Below are 21,219 nucleotides of genomic sequence, written 5' to 3'. Positions count from 1 at the left end.
TCAAAAAATAACGGGAATTTTTCGTCCAACGTTACAATTGTCAAATTTTTCTAGGCCAAAAATAATACTGTAACAATAACGAGGAGTCTGTAACTTCATATTCGACCGACATGACTCCGTTTGAGTTTTTCCTATTTCCTAAAATAAAGAGAACCTTAAAGAGTCGTCGTTTTACAAGCGAACTAGAAATCGCTGAAAGAGCCAAAAATCACATTTGAGAAGTGTTTCGAATGTATATTTTTTTTTTTTTCAAATGAAAATTACCGTTAATTTTTGAACATACCTCAATGGTTATTCTGTACAATCAACAGTGGAGGCAATAAATTATGAAAGAACTTGAAAAATGTTTTCACAATGCAAGCAAACTCTAGAATAGCCATTGGAAACATTTAAACTGTAAAATGTAGGACATCGCCAAACAGTTTTAATGCCACTGATATTTACTACTTTGAAACCGTTATCTACTAGTTTTGCTATTATTCTGTAATTTTCACTTTCACTGCATTAGCAAAGAGTTGAATTTGAAGCACTTAATCAGCTGAGAATATTTTAAAATTACCTAAGCGAATTTATTGCTTTAAATGTTATCAGTTATCATTGGGTTATTTACATAATCTATTGTTGTTTTTGCACTACTTTCGAAAAACGTTTGGTTCATTTGTTCTGAAAAAGCTTAAATATTGGCAAAAGCTTAAATATTAAGCATAAGTGGCACAATTCTAATCTAAATATTTTGATAAAAGTCTTTTTAAATTTATAACAAATTATAATCATGCGAAAAAATATTAAATATTGACGTAAATACTTAGTGATTACTGGCTTGATATACATTTAACACAACCAACAGTACAATCAATTATCACCAAACGACTAACTATGAGGAATGTGTGGGAGAAATAGATAGATAGACTTGCTGTAAACTTCCGGAGGGGTGGAATGTAGGGAATATGTTGCAGTTGTACGCATAATCTGTGGTAATAAAATTTAGAATATTTAACTAAATAGTATTTATAACTAAAAATCAGCGTTGTATGCCCGTCAGCGTCTATATCCCAAAAATGTGTCCAAAAAAGTTTCTTTCCATTTTTTATTCATATAATAGTATTGTTTCAGTTAGTTCTTTCGTTTGATGCCAACAGCTGATTCTACTGAATTTTTTCGCAGCCAACTTCACACTTAACCGCTTTACCGTTACATGTATATGTATTTGAACAGACCTAAGAATTTTATGTAAACAATTTTGTTAAAACTTTTGGAATAGTTTTTGTTTGGTTCCCTATCGAACTGTATTTTCGTTATATTTTACTGTTTTACTATCAGGATACAAATATATATAACCAAGCAAGTCGAAAATCATGTGAATATATTAGGCTTCCGCCGTTTTCCAATAGATGTCTCTAGGGTCAAGCACTGGTCGATTGAATCGATTAAATCGTTTTATATCGATCTTGGACATTTGTGTCAACATTAACCCAACAAAATATTTGTAGAGATATGTTTTCATCCCAAACTTATTCTCAACTGAAAATGTCACTTTTTGAGCCGACTTCTCGACATTTGCACGGAATACGCATGCTGCCAGAAATATGATCAAAAGTAGTAGCTAGCGACGGCCAATATTTTGAATAACATTTTTGTAACTGTTTTTATACAAAAAAAGCCGTAAATTAAAAAAAAAACGGCGGAATCCAATTTGTAGACCTAATATATTAAAGAAGTATTGAAATTAATTTTCGAAATTAAATTTTACTCATAAACTGGCAATTTAATATTAACTTTCGCTCAAAATAAATATTTATATATTTTTGGTATTAATGTTATCAGAGTCATAAAAAATAGTATATAAATCAAGGGATAAATATTTATTAGTTTTAAACAGGGTTGCTCCAATACAGATAAATATAAATTGCATTATTTATTGCTTTAAAAATCAAAGTAATAATTTACATGCAATCGATCGCAATATATTTACTTTCCAAAATAGAATATTTGTTTTCTTAGTTCAAGATTGCCACAATCATCAAAAAATCAAGTAACGAAAACTATAATTTTTCAATAATATAAATATTTACTATTCGAATAACAATATTACAGTTAAATGACTGTAAATACGCCATAAAAGCTGACCTTTGTAATAAATTCCTAATTGTAAACACATAAATTTGAAATTCAAATAGAAAATTAGCCGTAAATATATCTAATACTCGTATAATATACATTTAAACTCTATTGAATGGCATAATAAATATCATTACTTATTTGAAACTTAATTTTTTAACATTCTTTTATTATAGTCCTTGAGGAACTATAGAAAAAAATATATTTGTATATTGTCCTACATATTTTCTCTTAATGACAGTATTAGCCCCGATACAATTTGTGTGCAAATGCACATTGAAATTGCTTTATAAATCTCATTGGTAATTCCACGTCATCACATTTTCAAATTTTCCGCAGAACAGAAAAAGAAACATTTCAGACAACAATCGCACATGTCGCATTTTTCTCACAATCGTCGCTCGCGTCTATTGTTTGTCATCAAACATTTATATTCGTGTTTTTCTCTAAAAATTTTACTAATGCATTAACCAAGAATTCACGTTAAGTTGAATAATCCCATTTCCAATGTAAGAATTTTTGAAAAATCAAATTTTTTAGTTGTTGTTGTTGTGCATATAAAAGTGGCAAAGAAAAAGTTATGTAGAAGAATTTCTAAAAATAATAGAAATTTCGTCTGCGTGTGCCTCGTGATGCATACATATAGTATACAAATACAAATATACTTGTAGATGTAATGTATAGGGAAATGAGGTATTGAAAGGTGGCGACAGTGGGTGGGAAAGGGAGCAAGTTATATTTTTTTAATACAGTGGAACTTCCATAACTCGAAGTTCTATAACTCAAATATCTCCATAACTCTAACTTTTGTAGTGGCAATAGCGTTTAGAAATCAAATTCTATACAAATTTCCTTCCATAAATCGAACTTTTCGACTAGGGCATAATATAAAATTTAAAATTTTATTAAAGAGGCACAATTTTAAAAGAGTCACCCTATATCGTATGGAGAAGTATAAAACATATATTACTCTCAAGCATTTCATAAATCATGTGTCAAAAGTGGGATACAGACTTCAAGAAATTTTTTTTTTTTTTGAAAATCTCTAACTCGAAGTTTTTCTGTGGATTATGGTGATTGGAGTTATAGAAGTTCCACAGTATTTTCAATATAAAAGTATATTAAATACATATTTATATCTAATATTTTCATTACTTTAAAATTGATTATTTTTTATTCTAAACCATTGAAAATTAATTAAAAAAAAAAACAAAAAACATTTTATCAACTTTTTTAATAATTTTTTGGAATTATTTTCTTTTATTCTGAACATACTAATTTTAATAAAAAAATTAAAAAAATATTTTTTGTTCCATTTTTTGAACAACACCAACCCACTGTGCATACTAAAAAGGCATATTTACTTGAGAGTAAACTATGGACTCATGTCATTGTCGATGTTCTTTAAATCAGTTTACTTATTTTGTGCTTTTACCAATTTAATTTCATACACACAGGCACTCACACACTTCATACATTGTTGCCAGCAATTACTTTCACTAGCTGTTGGTATATATATATGTAGTTGTTGAGTTTACCACGCGCTCTTGTTTAGCAGATTAACTAAGACGCCGCTACGTCGGCATTGTAATATAGGAAAACAGCGAAAATCATTTCAACAAATCTGCAAAGTTGACGCAGCGCCCGGCTGCTGGCTGCTAACTGCTGACTAATCTATTTTTATAATGAATGTCTCGTTGTGCGACAATGTTCCAGGAAAATTTTCTTTCTAGTATTTATGTGTTGTTGTGAAAATTTTTATGACTTGGCTTTTAGCGGTTGTTTGTTTGTGATTTTTTTATTGTTATTGTTTTAATTAGCGCTTGTCTCAGTTTTATCGTAGCGTCAACTTGTTGCTAATTGTTTTGTAGCAGTTTGAGTGCCAGTGTATAAGTTAGTTATCTATTTTAGTATTATCTTAATTGTATAATTTTATTACTTTTTATCAGTATAGTATTTGGCGTTGTTCACTTTATTTGTTCTTTCTTGTTTACTCTACACAGATTTTCCCACACAATTATTAGAGAGAAGTTCACACATTTTGCGAAAGAATTCCGAACGCTGTTTTTTATACGCAAAATGCGTGTCTCTGCTTTTTTATTATTACAATTTTTTTGTTTTTGAGATTTTTTTTAAATCTCTCTAAATATTTATGCGAAATTTTTCCGTTGTGCGTTGTTGGCGCGAAAATAGCTGCGTGCGAACTGATGTGCGGAAAATGCGAAAAGCCTAAAAAAGATGATGCGAGCGAAAAGTTCTTGTCTGCATACTATATATACCAATACATATCGACACATATGTATATAATTATGTATGGAACCATAATATTCAGCAAATTTACTAGATCGGGTCGTTTTCAATGGTAAAAAAAATAATGTCATAAAAAAATGTATTAGATCCCATAGATGTCTCTATGGTCAAGCACTGGTCCATTAAATCGATTAAATCGTTTTATATCGATCTTGGACATTTGTGTCAACAAAATATTTGTAGAGATCTGTTTGCATCCCAAACTTATTCTCAAAATCATTCGGCTTCTTTTTGAGCCGAATTCTCGACATTTGCACAGAATACGCATGCTGCCAGAAAGATGGTCAAAAGTAGTAGCTAGCGACGGCCAAAATTTTGAATAACATTTTTGTAACCGGTTTTTTATAAAAAAACCTTAAATTTACAAAAAAACGCCGGAAGCAAAGTTTTAGACCTATAATTAAAATTTTAAAATTTCATTTTGAACAGCCACATTTCGCTTCTTCTAACTTAACTAGAAAACATAGCAAATTTGTTTAGATTCATTACTTACTAACTGATTTTAAGAAGGGATAGCGCATTTTATAGGTTATGAGTACCACCTAGGACTTATGAAATGCGTACGAAGCACCCTGTTAGATATAATATATGCGTGGAGTGTTCAAAAAGTACCGGGAATTGTAAAATTTTAAATTTTATGAGATTGAAGAGTCCAATTTTCAAAATTGTTTTAACTTCCCTGTTAATTCCTGATTACTTGACCAAAAACAATACAGTAACGATGCGACAGCCTTCATATTCGCCAGCCAGACATGACTCCGTGTGAGTTTTTCCTATTTCCAAAAATAAAGAGAACCTTAAATGGCAGTCGTTTTACAAACATACGACAAAACGCTGAAAGAGCTAAAAGCTATACCAAAAATTAAAAGAGCTAAAAGCTATATCAAAAGTTTGAGAAAGTGTTTGAAAAGTGCTTAATATCGAATGGGCACTATTTTGAAGGAGGATGGAGTTATATGTAGAAGTTCACGTAAGTGAGGAAAGTTTCTGACTGTCATTCACTTGGGAGTGACCAGGAACGATTCTTTTACATGTGGCTCAAGCAGCTCACGACGATGAGACGGCACTAGGAGTTTTCGAGAGAAAGGTTTTGCGGAAGATTTATGGACCCTTAAACATTGGCAACGGCGAATATCGCAGACGATGGAACGATGAGCTGTATGTGTTATTCGACGACATAGACATAGTCCAGCGAATAAGAAAACAGCGGCTACGCTGGCTAGGTCATGTTGTTCGAATGGATGAAAGTGCTCCAGCTCTGAAAGTATTCAATGCAGTACCCGCTGATGGAAGCCGCGGAAGAGGGAGACCTCCACTCCGATGGAAGGACCAGGTGGAGAGGGACCTGGCTTCGCTTGGTATAACCAATTGTCGCCAAACTGCCAGAAGGAGGAATACGTGGCGCGCTGTTTTGGACTCGGCTATAACCGCGTATACGGTGTCTACGCCAGTCAAGTAGAAGACTATTTTGAAGACGAATGAATAAATATTAAAAAAAAAAATCAAAATTCCCGTTATTTTTTGAACACACCTCGTATTTTTATTTTTATAATGCATGTTGTATATACAATGTACCCTATTTTTATGAGGAAAATAAAAAAATAAGCATTAATTGTTGACATTAATGGGTGAAATGAAATGAAAACGAATGACGTGTGAAATTCGTGAACTTGCTGAGATAAGGAAATGATTATTGAGATTTTTAACCAAATATTTGCTAAATATAAATTAAGTACATTATTTCTTTAATATTTTTTCAAGAAATTAAGAGAGGAAATTAATAAAAAAAGAAGAAATGAACGAGAAACATTAAAGAAAGGCGCCGTTGAGTGAAATTAATACACACAACTTCTATGAGCAATATTAATAAGTCGTCCTGTGCTACTTTGGATAGCAAATTTAAGAGAAAATACAACTTTAAAAAACATAATATAAGATTCTGTAGAAAAAAATGTCACTCTCATACTATAAATTGCGATGAGTGCCATTAACTGCTACTTTATTTTGAGCTGCAATAAAGGAACCGCCACAGGAGACTGCTGGTGATGCCAACAGCTCCATAGCTATTTACTTCATTCCTTTGTTCATTTTGAATAGCACTGCACTTACTAATAAAACTGAATAATGGCATATATAAAGAAATATAAAAAGTATAAAGAAATATATAAAGAATATAGGAAAAAATATTGCAGGTTGAACAAACAGTTTTATTGCCTAACAAGACAATCTGCTTGGTGCAGATACATAATTGATTTGGAGATCGCATTATAACTTCAAAAACATTTACACATAGAATCTTGCGACTATAAATATCTGACACACTCACTTAAAGTAGACAGCATACGAGTAATAAAAAAATATTAGTCATCAACTAAAAAATAGCGGCTGAAGTGTATAGGCTCATTGTGTTCAGTGACAGCAATGAATAGTACAACGCGAGCAATGACAATTGTCGGCGCACAAGAAGGAGCAGCAGACGATCAACAACAACACACTTGAATGGCCATCAAACTGTCGTGTCCTTTGAATGGTCAACGCGATTGTCGCAAGTGTCAAATGTAAATGTCTACAACTTTGGATTGACAGCTTGGGAGACTAGGCGTTACGCTATTTACAAACATACAAACAAATATATTATACATATGTATGTACACGTGTGCATATGAAATTGTTGAGGTCAAAATCTTGACAATGAAAATTTGAGATTTAATCACACAATTGTATAGACTACATATATGCTTGTGGAATTCGTAGTCTTCTAGCCAGCCATTTTGTATGTAGGTGCGTTACAGTCTGCCAAGCGGCAATGTACCGACATTGTAATTGCCCTTTATGCTTTGACGCGCCAACACAAAGTGACAAGTGACAATAAACGTCATAATTGATGACGTTGCGTTGATATTTGCGGCAAAAGCTAGAAGAAACAGACATTCAGCGAAAAAGAAAAGTAGCACATTTTTGGCGACAAATCGTGTGATTTCATCAAAATATTCACACACACAGCACGCCTTCACGCCTGAGTAATTCTGCTAGGCGATTTGTTCTTATTTTTGATTTTTGTGCTTTTTTCTTAATTTTATTTCGTACACATATTATTTATGGTGAACGATTCAGTTGGTCTAGACATGCGTTTTTCATGGCGTAAGCAATTGTTTACTCTTGATTTTATTTCAAAATGTACATCTATGTATGAGGCTAAGTAGATTGGTTTTTGACATTAACAGTGGTAAAAAGACAAAATCAGAATTTGTTGAAAAACAAACTCGAGTTTAAGATTGTGTGTTTATAAACAAATTTAAATAGAATTTCATTTGATATTTTCAAAAAATAACGGGAATTGTAAAATTTAAAATTTCCTTTAAAAATTGTTTAGAGAGTCCAATTGTCAAAAAAAAAATATTTTTTTGTTTTTTAAAAATAAAATTCCCGTTTTTTTTTGAACACACCTTGTACAGTGACAAGGTACAAGTCATCAATAACAAGAGCAACTATGTTACAGTTTTATGTTCTTGTTGTTGTAGCGACATAACACATTCCCCAAATAATTTTGAGGAATGTTGCCGAAGCCGAATAAAAATCCGGGTCCGTTCGGGTTACGTCGAACCGACTGTCGTGAGAACACTTTTATCTCCATAGTCGCTTAAGCTATATCCTGACATGCCAAGAGTGGAGCTCGAATGCTCTAAAGCAAACAGATATTTGAAAACCTTTCTAAACTGATGTTCTTGACAGCAGTTTCGTTAAGAACAACACCCAAACGGTTAAGCACAATTTCTGAGCTTTAAGCTTATTATAAATAGCAGACATTTAAAAACCCTGATAGCAATATTATTTGACATTCAATAGAGCACAACACCACAAAGAGCGCCAGTATATACATATGTATGTATGTGAACACTTTTGTTACAAAGACACATCCGATGCAGCAGCTTCTGGGGCAAGCAGAGTATCAGTTTGCTTGTTGTTTACAACTTATTGCCCCACTTCTTTATTATTATTGTTATAATTGCGTATAATATTGTAAATATGTTTGCACACTCGTATAAAGTGCTCGTGTTGGATATCGATTTACGGACTTACCTTGAAAGTCTGCGTTTGACATTATCATCATTTATTGGCTTGGTGGTTTGTTGTTGAGTTAATCTGCAAAGGGAGAATAAATCGAAATATTTAAGCTAATTAGTTGTTCAAGCAAGTTCATGAGAAAAAAAACGTAAATTGTTGTGATTGATTGATTGATCGATGCAAATTGTGGTGCGGAGCTTATATGGAGGCTAGTAGTGTGTGCAGATGTGCTAATGATTCCTTCCCTAACTGATTGCTTGCTCAAACAAGCATGCAACAACACTTAACAGACGATTTTTTAAAGAAATTTAATTTATAAATAGCATATGCGATGAGTTATTAAATGCAAATTGATTGACCTAATAAATAATCTAATTGAATTTGAAGAATGATTGAACTGATTACGTCTTGAAAGGAAACACGTAGACACTGGTACTATAAATTCCAAATGAAAAATATTCTAACAGAATGAAACCTCAGGATGACTTGCAACGATTTACTAATTTAAAGCTTCATAAAAGCTTCAGGGAACCAAACAGTGGCTCTGTAACAACAAAAGTGAGGTTAGCTATGCCTTAGCAATAATTCATTTGAATATTATCGGCGATCAGAGTTACGAAAAAAGTTTCTTAAGCTCTTAAAGCTTCTTAAAAGCTTTAGAGAACCCCACAGTGACCTCTTAGCAACAGAAAAGACGTAAGATATGCCTTTGCAATAATTCATGTAAATATTATAGTCGAACAGAGTTACATAAAAACCACTTAAAGCTACCACACATAAAAGCTTCAGAGAACTTCACAGCGACCACTTAACGACATAAGTGAGGTTAGTTATGTCTTAGCAATAATTCATTTCAATATTAACGGCGATCCGAGTTCCGTAAAACATAGATAAAGTAAAACAAACAGTAAATAAATTACATATTTGTACAAAAAACGTCAAAATATAATAGAATGAAGTAACGTCACGCCAACATACATTAAAACAATATGTAGATCATAATAGGAAGAAGAAGCAGATAAGAAACAAATATTTATTACTTTGGCGAGCATAATTTATGTGGAGGATAAGGATATCGTTGTGGTGTGGCAATATCCGCTACTTATTAATATTGAAGTGAGCTAGGGTGGGGTGTGAGTGAGCCGGCCATGTGACGTATGGTAATAGGGTAAAAGTGAGGAAAAAAGCATACGAAAAATTAAGGTAAATAATAGAATGATAAGAATTTCCTGCTTTCATATTTCTCCACGGGAAGGTGCGGCAAAAAAACTATTTGCGCACAGTAGTTTTATTGGTGTTTATTTTTATTTTTTTATTTATGTTTTCATAGGTAGCAGTAGGTGCTTTTTTCGTCACTGTCAGTTTAATGATCGCGCTTTAAATATGTCTTGCAGTAAAATACAATATTATAGAAAACGTTTTTTTTTTCTTGCTAAGATCTAAGATCTCGCTTTTTAAATGAATGATAATGGATAGAGCTTTTACATGGAAAAGCTTTTTGTAAAAATTATTAGTTGTATATCAACAAGCTTAAACCCTAGAAACCTTTTTTTAGGCAACACCGATATGAATATGACAAATCTGACATTGTTTTCGAAAAGTTAAATATTTCAGAATATTCTGTCGTTATTTTCGAAAAGTAAGACATTGTTTTGGAGACATTACAATGGGAGCGGGAAAGTTTTTTGAAAGAGTTTAAAATCGCAACAAATTTATATTATTTTTCATTCAGACATTACTTCTTTTGAAAAATAAAAACTAATGAAGTCATATGCGTTTAGACATTAGTTTAGACATTATCTCATCAGCCAAGTAACACACCTTATAATACGTATGAATCCTATGTATGTACATACAGAATTTAATTTAATTTTTATATTACATACTTCAAAAAAAATTATGCAAATATTCCTCAGCTGTGTATATAAATATGCAAATTATGCATTTGCAACCCCTTCTTCCCTTGCAAATGCTAATTCTCTTGTTCGCACACTCATTTTTTTTTCTCATTATTCTAATTTTTTCCTTTTCTACACCGACACTTTCCAGCACTTTCTATTTCTATAAAATTCTCATTGCCCACACTTCTCACATTCCCTTCTTCTCAACGCATAGTCAATGCATTTTTAAAATTGCACAACCTTCCGAGACTAAGCTTCCCGAGTGACTTCTGCTTACCTCGTTGCTTATTAAAAGCGCACAATCAAAAATACATACATATGAGGTGTGTTCAAAAAATAACGGGAATTTTCGTTTTTTTGAAAAAATTATTTATTAGACGGATGAATATTAATGTTGTCACCATTAAAATAATTCCCATTCAATATTATGCCAGCGCTTCTTCCAATCGTCGAAACAATTCTCAAACTCGATTTTTGGGATAGGCTCTTTGAATCTTTCAGAAATTTCTCGTATGCTTCTTAAACCACGGTTTTAAGGTTCTCTGTATTTTCAGAAATAAAAAAGATACCTGGAGCCATGTCTGGCGAATATGGATATCTTTACAATATTGGTTTTGGTCAAGAATTCCTGAACAAGCAATAAAGTGTGGTTTAAAAAAAAAATATATATACATATATCGGACTTCAAGGGCATGTACGAGTATATCAACATAATAAAAAATGACAATTGGACTTTTGGACATTTCAAAAATTTGAAATTCCCGTTATTTTTTGAACACACATTTTCGCTTGTTTATCTACCGCTGTGTGCAAGTTGCAATTCCCTGCAGCACTCGTGATCTCGTAAACAAGCAACCTACCCCACCAGCAGCAGACCACACACCCACTCCCACCGCACACAACAAGCAAACAGCGACTTATGACACACTACAACAAGAACTATCACCACCACCACCACCACTGCCGCATTCACTATGGCTTTAAGAAGCCCACCTCATTTCGTTGCATTGCCTGTCAACACTCACCTCGTATTCGCATTCGTATTGCATAAAAGTGCTTTGTGCTTTTGCGTTTTGTTCAATTGCTTTACATGGCGTTTGAGATTGATGCAATTCTCCCAAAACGCTTTACACTTTTTATGAATTTCGTGTGCGCGTATTTTGATGGTGATTGGATTACACAATTTTTAGATCACCGTTTTGCTTGCTTTAGTGCGTGTCACAGCATTGAGTACACTTTACCTGAAGAATGCTTATTTGCAAATTTTTCTTCGACGCAAATACGAGTACCAAAAACGCACTGCTGACAGCAGGAAGACCTTTTTTCAAAATGCAATTTTCACTGTTCTGAGCAACTCCACACTGATTTTCGATTTTCGCAATTTTACGCCGTCAAATTTCCAATTTGCATTTGCTTATAGTGAAATTTTCACATTACAACTTTTTCCAATAAAATATATATCTATATGTACTCGTTATTGTAGACACTCATAGCGTTTTGGCGTTTCAAGAATTCAATTTTCACTGACTAGCTAGCGTTCGCGTTCACGACAACCGTCACTGCAGGCGTTTGCTCTCTACACTAAATGTGGCCGCAACTGATTATGACATCTCGCAAAGGCAAAGGCAAAAGCCAGCCATAGATTTCGACGACGACGATGACGACGACGACGCTTCGAAGTATGCCTTCGGCGCCATTGTAAGCCTTTGTCAGCCTCTTTGTTGCGTCGCGCCGCGCTGCGCCACCGTGCGCACACCCGAAGTCAGCGCCATTCGAACGCAGTCACGCCACTCGCCACACGCCATTTGCTGCCGGCCACCCACCCAAGAGCCAGCTGCTGCTTGACTCCTTGTCCAGATGTGCATTCAATGAATATTGAGCGTCCAACAACAACAACGCTGCGTTCGTGTACTCACGCTTTGTGCTCTTACACTCGCGGCCAAATGTCAAATACATCGGCCTTGCCGAAGTACGCGTTTGTTTTCGACGCGACCTTTCGAGCTTCGACGTATATCCTACACAGGTCGGCGCTGCATCACGTGAGTCCTGCGCGCGCACGCGAACCAACACGTCCAGCGCCCAAAAGAAAGGGTGCATTTTGTGTGTGCGCTCTCTCCACTCTCTCGCGCGCTCGCTGTTGCTGCAACCGGCTTTTTGCACGAAGGCAGCGCAGCGCAGTGGATTTTTTATTTGCTTTAGCTTTTACGACTGAAAGGAAGTGAGAGCGCATGCGCTGAAAATGCCTTCGAAATTGCAACGCGTTGTGTCTTCATGCAAAATTGATATTCTTCGACATCGAAAATGGACAAAATGGGTGGTGTGTGGTGGACAATGCCATAATTACCGTAAGTTGGCAGGCGTAATGGCTTTGTTGGCATTTATGTGATTTTGTTCTGTTTTTTCATATTGTTGTTGCTGTTGTTACTGTTTGTGTTCTTTTGTGTCTTTTGTGGTCATCTGTTATGTCAGCCAGGGCCAGTTGCAATTACCCGCTGCTTACAACACTTCCTTACGGCATTTATTCTTCGCTTCGCTTTATGCTACCGGCGCCGTTATTATCACGTAACTGTTATTGCATATAGCCATAAGCGAAGAAGCGGCGAGTCGCTAAGAGCTGACTAATACTGTCCATTACATGCACTCATACACAAAAAGAAGCTTCACAAACGCGCGCAAACAGTCTCTAAATTTAATATTCTCGCTTTTTGTCTTACATTTATTGAGTGTCATTTAAAGGCAATTGGCCACACGCGCCGTCATCAAGCGGGTGTGTTGTACGAAACTTTGCCGTTTCTTAAAGAAGTTCAGTCACCTCTTAATTATGGTCGCGAATTAAACTTACAAGCTTGCTCTTAAAAATGCTCGAAAAAAGTCAATTTCAACCACGCAAAAAGAAGGAAGTAAAGAATATTGTAAATGAACCGAGCAACGAGTTCATGGAAATTTGCTTTCGACAAGACATCCTTTAAAATAAAATATATAAAGAAGCGTGTGGGAGTAGGCCTCTCATGGGAACCTTATTTCCGATCGGAATTATGCGACGACTTACAAATCATATTAATGCAATAAAAGAGAGGATACTCTTATCTAGTGAATACGAATAAACCCATTCTCCAAAATCAAGACGATAAAATCGAGCTAAGACATGAACTTTTATGAATATTGAGACGTCCAAAAAATTACCTCCTGCATCCATATATTACATACAGATCTCTAGCAATCCGATAATAGACATAATACAACAGATTCACTTAGTATAGCAGAATTGGCAGAATACAGAATATCCGCGAAGGATAATGATACGCTAGAACATTATTTTTGCGAATGTCCAGCCTTCAGTCGGTTGAAAAGGCTCCCAATACACCAACATAAGGGAAATTGGGCAGCTGGGATGGAAAAAACTGAGAAGTTTCGTTAAATTTACTGAGTTGTTTATATGACGCTTATTACAGTACATCTAGGGTGCCCAAGAGGGCCCAAGAGGGCCTAATGATGGCTTAGGTGTGGCCGTTTGTGGTCTAGCTCTTACCATCAATAATATATATATTACATAAAGATATCTATCAGTCCGATACTATAGTATAATAAACTCAAGGTAATCAGCAACAAATTTATTGAACCGGGCTTAGAACTTTAGTAGACCCCAAATCATTTATTGGAAAAAGCTACCAACTTGTTAGAACACTCATAATTCTCTCCGAACCGTTTAACACCAAATCAAAATCACCAAGGCTGGAAGGGACTTACAACAAGCATTTTGAAAAATGGAAGGGAGGAAAAACGTTCACGGCAATCGGTGCTACGTAACCGGAATGGAACCGACATCTTATCGCCATTTTTAAGCCAAGTTTAGACCTTTGGAAATCCTTCATTAAAAAGCCTTAAAGTTTTGTAGAACACTCATAGTCCTCTATAAACCGTTTAATACCAAGTCAAATATACATATGCAGTAGTGGACGACGGAAGAAGCGAATTCATTCAAGCATTTTGAAAAATTCGAGGGATCGTTTTATTAAACTTGGCCAAATATAGGCAAAATTCCATGACGGTCGGCTCTAGGTAACCGCAACGGACCCGAATTCTTATCCGGCCAATAATCCAAGTCTTAATCTCAGGCAAAAGACTATATGACGCCGAGATGAAACAAAAATTGACTTACTAACTAATTAGTTATTTGCGGAGCTTGAAGTGGAAACCATATTTATTGCATAATTACCGGCTTTAAAAGCTGAGAAATGGTCACTGCAGAGCAGTTCGAGAACCTCTGACCGTAATTTGCCAATAAAAGTATCGCGTTATCACTTTTTATATACAATTTTTTTAAAAGCTTTTCTTTTCCTTCAAGGTATATATATGAGACACAGTACTTTTGTTTTTGTCTGCAATTTTTGGCAACGACGTTTGTTTACATTCGTTCGCCTATTTGTTTTACCGCTGTGGTAGGTTAGGAATATGACCATATAGCGTGACTTAAAGTAGTTGGCACTGCATAACAGTCATAGTTCGGTCGCTTTTTTATTTCTTTTTTTTTTTTGTCTTTTTTTTTTGCATCTTGAAGTCAACACTAACATGTGAAGTGAGCACTTGTGTCAAAGGAATGATTTTTATTGGGTTACTTATAGTCACCTACTGTGAGTGCTCGATTATATAGTAGTACCGTTTAGTGCAGAAAACATATATTTTTTTATTTAAATATTGAAGATTTTCTCTCTTTAGATTTTTTTGAACGATTGCTAGATTTTTATTATATCTGTTCGAGCAATACTCTCTTGAAAATACGTACGAACGTGAGAAACACAAAATTTAAAAATACACTTTTCTCTAAATTAAGATTGTGTCCGCAGTTGAGGTCATTGCTGTCTTAAAAAAAAGAAGCAAATTCAATTTCTATTATTTGTATCTCCGAAAATATGTTAATTTGATCCGCACTTAAGTAGAAATTAATCTTCCACCTACAATAGTTTCTTAATACAATTTTTGCTTCTGTCATAAGCTCTTTCTAAACCTGTTTACTTTGACAGCAATTAATTACCAACACTGACATCATGACTTTTTGTTGCCCAACTGCTAATTGTTTGAATTCGAAGTTTACGTGTGTTTTGTGAAAAAGAACCCTGAAGGGAGACACAGCCCACAGCTCAACGCGTTTTGGCAAAAGCAAAATTGTGTAGTCGCGATTTCCTTCGTGGTCTCACAGAATATTCCTAAGTTCACTTGTTAACTTAACTCAAGAAGGCAGGGAAGAAAGGCTATTTTGCTTTGGGCCATTAATATTCTTACAACAAGTGGGAATGGTGGTCAGTCACATTGAAATGCGAAACGCGTACGTCATGGCAAAAATTTAACGGGCGCCTCAACTGTAAATCTATGCGACTTTCGTATAGATTTCTATATACAAAACTATTTTTATGTATAAATATTAAACACTTATGACGTGATTACACGGCGCACCTATTGTAGTGTCAGTATTTGGGTGCAGTACTAAAACGACGGCAACCGAAGCATTTCTTAGAAATTCCTCGTGATGTGACTTGCAATCATATGATATGTTTTGATTGCCTTGGTGGGAGCCCTCAGGGCTGGCACTATATAAGAAATGACGTAGCTAGTACCAAACGGTAGCCAGTGATATCATATGATATGAAGTGACTCGACATCATGTCATTATCATATGACTTGTTATGGTAGGCATCCGCTCTGGCACTATATAAGAAACATCGGTAGCCTCCTATGCGACCTATCATCATATGACTTGTTTTTATTTCGTTGGTGGTAGCTCCCAGCTCTGGCACTATATAAGAAACACCGGTAGCCTCCTTCAGACAGTGGCCAGTGGTATCATATGATGTGATGTGACATGTTTTCATGTGATGTGACCTATCATCATATGACTTGTTTTGATTGCGTTGATGGTAGCACCCAGCACTGGCACTATATAAGAAACACCGGTAGCCTCCTTCAGACACTGGCCAGTGGTATCATATGATGTGATGTGATCTGTCGTCATGTGACGTGACGTGTTATCATATGACTTGTTTTCATTGCATTGGCGGTAGTTCCTAGCTCTGACACTATATAAGAAAGACCTGTAGTTGGTTCCTGCCGATGTCCAGTGATGTCATATTATATGATGTGACCTATTATCATATGACTTGTTTCGATTGCGTTGGCTCAGCTCTGACACTATATAAGAAACACTGACAGTACTCAGTGGTATCAAATGATATGAAGTGTCCTGGTGTTATGTGTGAGGCGTGACGTCATATGACCTATGTGTTGATATTAAGTGAAGCATATGATGTGATGGAGTAACACATGGACTAACTAAATCATATTTAACCAAACTGTTAATCTGTTAATATGAACGTGAGAATATCTATCTATGAAGTGTTTTGTGCACCGAAAAGACCGAAATTATGTCGGAAAAGGAGTAACACTACAACAATCGCCTGTCTAGTGACCGAAAATCCGACATTACCATTTCACCCTCCCGCATATTGCACTCACCTTTCATCCGTTTTCGCCTTCAGACCCATCGATGCTGTTGTCACCTTTAATGCTTGTTCAATCAATGAACTCAGCGCACTTGAACGACGTTGATGATGCTTTCGACCAAGTAATGGCGTGGGCGCTACGGAGCTCGCTAAAGAATTGCACGCAGAATTAGATGTTTGTGGCACAGTCAAAGTAGGCACCGGTATGGTAGCTCTCAACCGATCGGTGTCCACCGGATCAGTGTTACAACGCGGACGTGGTCGTGGTAAATATATTTCACTAACTTGCTCTTGACGAAGTAAACGTTTCTTAGGACGTCCGAAACATAGATTTTCGCTGGACTTATAAAATGGTTTGCGGCTACTTGTGGTGCTCTCGGTAGTGCTAAGATTTGAGTCGCTCGAAGTAAACTTGTGTAGTAAAAGCAGTGCTGAGGGTTAGAAAAAAATAGTATGCAGCGAGTTAGAGATAAAGGATTAGTGAGTGGCCGAGTTGGATAAAATGTTTTTAAAAATATTTCAAAATTTTGTTTTGAAAGAAAGAGACAATGAAGAAAGTTGCTAACTGGAATGGATCTCGAATTAGCCGGAACCTTTTATAATGAATATTATGCTTCGTAATAACGAAAACTATCCCGGCTTCCGACTGCGCATTAATTTGAATTTGAACCGTATAAGATTATGCCAATGGCTAACAGACACGACTAGAACGACTTGATACTAATTTTAGACAATTTGACAGGAAAATACTTTTAATTATTTCTAATAAAATATGCTAAACCGACTGATGTCGCATCGTTGCGTATAAAATATAGAAGCACCGACGAGAGCAGTCTCTTCTATACGCTATTTTCTACGTTCTTAAGGAACCGATTCGAACCACCATTAGTAAGAAATTCTTCTCGAGCTAACTATTTGTCGTTTCACGATTAAAAGAGAACAGCTATCAACTTCTAATGAAGCTATGCATATTTTGACTGCAAAATTAATTATTTTTTAGCGCGCAAAATATATCTTCGCCACGTTCGACCTCGACATCTAGGGCTTCCCAGCACTTTCTGAACTACTCACATTTGCTGCTCGCAGTCTTTCTCATATCATAATTGCTTTCGCACTCGTCCAACGATTCCATTGTATCCAGACCGGGTGAGATGGAGCGACTGATGCGTCGATGATCTGTACGCAGAGGACGCAAGTAATCCTCCGTATTAACGGAGAGATATTGCATATTCTTATAATTTTGTGTCATTTTTTGAGTTTCTACCGAAACAATTAAGACAACGCGGGAATTTTGAAAAAAACGTTTTCTAACAATTACTGCCAGATAGATAGACTAGGTCTATTATATTTAAAATTCAAACACAAACAATTTTACGTTGCACACTTTTTGTACGCCGAGCGTTGAGCGTCGCGCGTACGCTTACACTGCCACTGAAATTGACAATGAAAATTAGCAAAATACGCCCGTTTGAGGGCGCCGTCTTACTACTACTCAGGGACAAGTCTAAAGTAAAAATAAATAACGACGAGCAAAATGCCGGTGTTTGAGTGGACGCGGAAACCTTGATGCCAAAAGGCTTGCGGTTTTGTTTTTCGCTCCGTTGCAAATTTGCCACCTCAAATCGACTGTCGCCTCATTTTTCCTTACCCGTTGTTGTTTTTGTTTTTTGTTTTTTATTTGACTATTTGTTTGCTATTATTATTGTATTTTGTTATATTTCTGTCGTATTTGTTGTCAATATTCTTTAGTTTTGCTTGTTACTTTGTAATGAGAAAACATTTGCTAACGTTATTCACAATTGGTTCTACGTTTACAATGGATTTTTGTTACTATTTTTTTGTATTTGTTTTTTGGTTTCCGTTTTTTTTTAATTATTTTCTTCAGTTTTTTACAGTTAATTTGTGCTTAATGTTAATGTGGAAATGGTAATATGTTTTGTTCTTGATGTGGACTCTGTTGACCGTACAGCGCTACAACCGTTACAATGGTAGTGACCGACCGCATGTTGCGCGTTGACGCACCTTCAACACCAGCAAGCGGTTTAATCAGCAAAGTACTCATATGAGGTGTGCTCAAAAAATAGCGGGAATTTTCAATTTTTTTTTTTTCATATTTATTCAATCGTCTGCAATAATGTTGTCGCCTTAAAAATAGTCACCTTATGATATGATAAGTAAACAAGCGCATCTTCTAATCGTCGAAACACTTCGCAAACGAATTTCAAATTTTTGGGAGAACCTATAGCTCCTTTAACGATTTCTCGTATCCTTGTAAATTCACAAAACGTGAAAAATAAAAAAAAAATACATTTAAAATTTTGAAAAATTAAAAATTTAAAAATTCCCGTTATTTTTTGAACACACCTCGTATGAAGAAATTGTTCAACTGACCAGCTAATTCTTTTAAATTATAATGTTGTTGTTCCAGCGTAGGTTTTAGTGTCACCGTTGTTATTTAGATTAGTGTGTTTTATTAAATTAAAACGAATGCGGAAAGCGGTACTTCCAGAGATTGACCTCCGAAGCTTAAAATTTTAGTTATATTTTTATGAACTCGCTTATTAATTTCTTAATTATTTGTAAAATATTTAACTGAGAGATATTCTTTTAAGTGAAATACTATCTTTTGTTTGCAAACTTTCAAGACACCCACGCCTGGCCGGTCCGCTGTACGCGCGCATCCGTTGGCGACCTTTAAACTAAACGACTGCCTTAATTTGCGTTGTCTTTCCGTCTTTCTAACTACTGCGTGTCCGCTCGAATGTGGCAGTAAACGCGCGCGATTTGCTTATAAAAACGAACATATGTATGTACGTAAGCTAGTACTAAGTGCTATGTAGTTAATAGAATTTTGGCTGCCGCAGCTCATCCATTAAAACTTGTATAGGAAAAAAGTTCCTATTATGTTAAGTAACGGCGCTGAGGCGCGGTCAACGACAGACGCTGATCTAATTGAATGTTTAATTTATAGGTTTTCATTGCTTTCACTTGTCTGCGAAAACTTATTTGTATATCTATATATGATGTGTTCAAAAAATAACGGGAAATTTCGCGTTCTAGAAAAAAATATTTATTCATTCGTTTACATTAATGTTGGCGCCTTCAAAATATAGTCCACATTCGACATTATGAACTTCGACTTCTTTGAATCGTCGAAATACTTCTCAAACTCGATTTTTGGGATAGCCTTTGGTTGGCACTTTCAGCGGTTTCTCATACTCTTGTAATACGACGTCTCTTTATTTTTGAAAATACCAAGAAATCACACGGAGTCATGTGGAGGCTGGGAGCTTTTAACAAACGAAAGCTCATAAAAGCACGTCTAACCTTAGCGGCGGGTACAGAGAAAGTAATCAATGAATAAAGATTTCGTACTTCAGGGGCTTGTATATCAAAAATATGAAATTTAAACTCTCCAAACTCGTGAAATTTAAAAATTTACAATTCCCGTTATTTTTTGAACACACCTCGTATGTGATATTATATTATAAACTACGCTGGAAACTCGAAAGATTTTGGGCCCCACTTCTTCTCGCATGGAGTGTATGAGGCATTAGAACACGGAACTCCACTCTTTAAAGATAGTTATTCAGGAGGTAAAGATGATAATTATTGAGCGAAAAGAGACAAATACTATTCGAATTCTTTTATTATAACAAGAAAGTTGTTCGTAATCGGATTTGAACCTGTGATCAATTGACATTTAGTCAGGAACTCAAAACATTCAAGTTGCTCTAGGATTATGCGAATATATATGTACATATGTGTTTTTATATTAAATACATAATTTATGTACATATGTATGTTTGTTTGATGAAATAGTCTTCTATTAGTTATATTATGTTTGTTTACCTTGGCAAGCAGCTGTGCTTGGCGCGCTGCCCAGGTGGAATAACAAAGTTATTATAAAAAAGAGAGAAGTTAATTAGAAAAGCAGGGAATTTTGATTTGAAAAACAAAATTTAATTACTGTATGTTGTTGTTGCTGTTGTTTTTGTAATCGAGTAAACATTTTCAGGCATCTACATATGTGCGGGTAGTTCATGGAATTACTATAAAGAGCATAAAAATTTCGGACAAGCATTAAGCAGATAACTACAGTTGGACTGCCATAACTCAAAATTCCTTAAATCAAAGTTCTCCATAACCCGAATTCTTGAATTGGCAATAGAAGTCAAATTTCAAACACATTTCCTGACATAACACGGAAGTCTCTCTAATTCGAAGTTTATTTTTGGATAAAGGTGATTCGAGCTAGGGAAGTTAAGCCGTATTTTTTGAGTGTGAGAAATTACCGCAAAGCCTTCGTGGTGTAATAAAAAATAACAAAA

At 35.2% G+C, this 21,219-nt stretch overlaps 1 protein-coding gene across 2 annotated transcripts in view; it reads right to left on the bottom strand.

The window, feature by feature from the left end:
* Nucleotides 1-18,373, bottom strand: part of LOC105208747 (uncharacterized) — a 78,613-nt gene extending 60,240 nt beyond the window's left edge. The window contains exons 1-3 of one of the 2 annotated variants that reach the window (XM_029038035.2): nt 17,960-18,373; nt 16,902-17,319; nt 8,509-8,571 (exon numbers count right to left, since the gene is read on the bottom strand). In XM_029038035.2, coding sequence (XP_028893868.1) covers nt 8,509-8,571; nt 16,902-17,319; nt 17,960-18,137 — 659 coding nt within the window. In that variant the 5' untranslated portion in view covers nt 18,138-18,373. Of the gene's footprint in view, nt 1-4,057; nt 4,301-8,508; nt 8,572-16,901; nt 17,320-17,959 lie in introns of those variants that run through there. The other variant, XM_011178758.3, reaches the window with a different exon arrangement.
* Between the last annotated feature and the right edge of the window lie 2,846 nt (nt 18,374-21,219).

The sequence above is a fragment of the Zeugodacus cucurbitae genome, chromosome 5, assembly GCF_028554725.1.
Source record: "Zeugodacus cucurbitae isolate PBARC_wt_2022May chromosome 5, idZeuCucr1.2, whole genome shotgun sequence".
Lineage (NCBI taxonomy): Eukaryota > Metazoa > Arthropoda > Insecta > Diptera > Tephritidae > Zeugodacus > Zeugodacus cucurbitae.
Note: the sequence above shows the minus strand (reverse complement) of the source record. Positions and strands in the feature narration are given on the sequence as shown.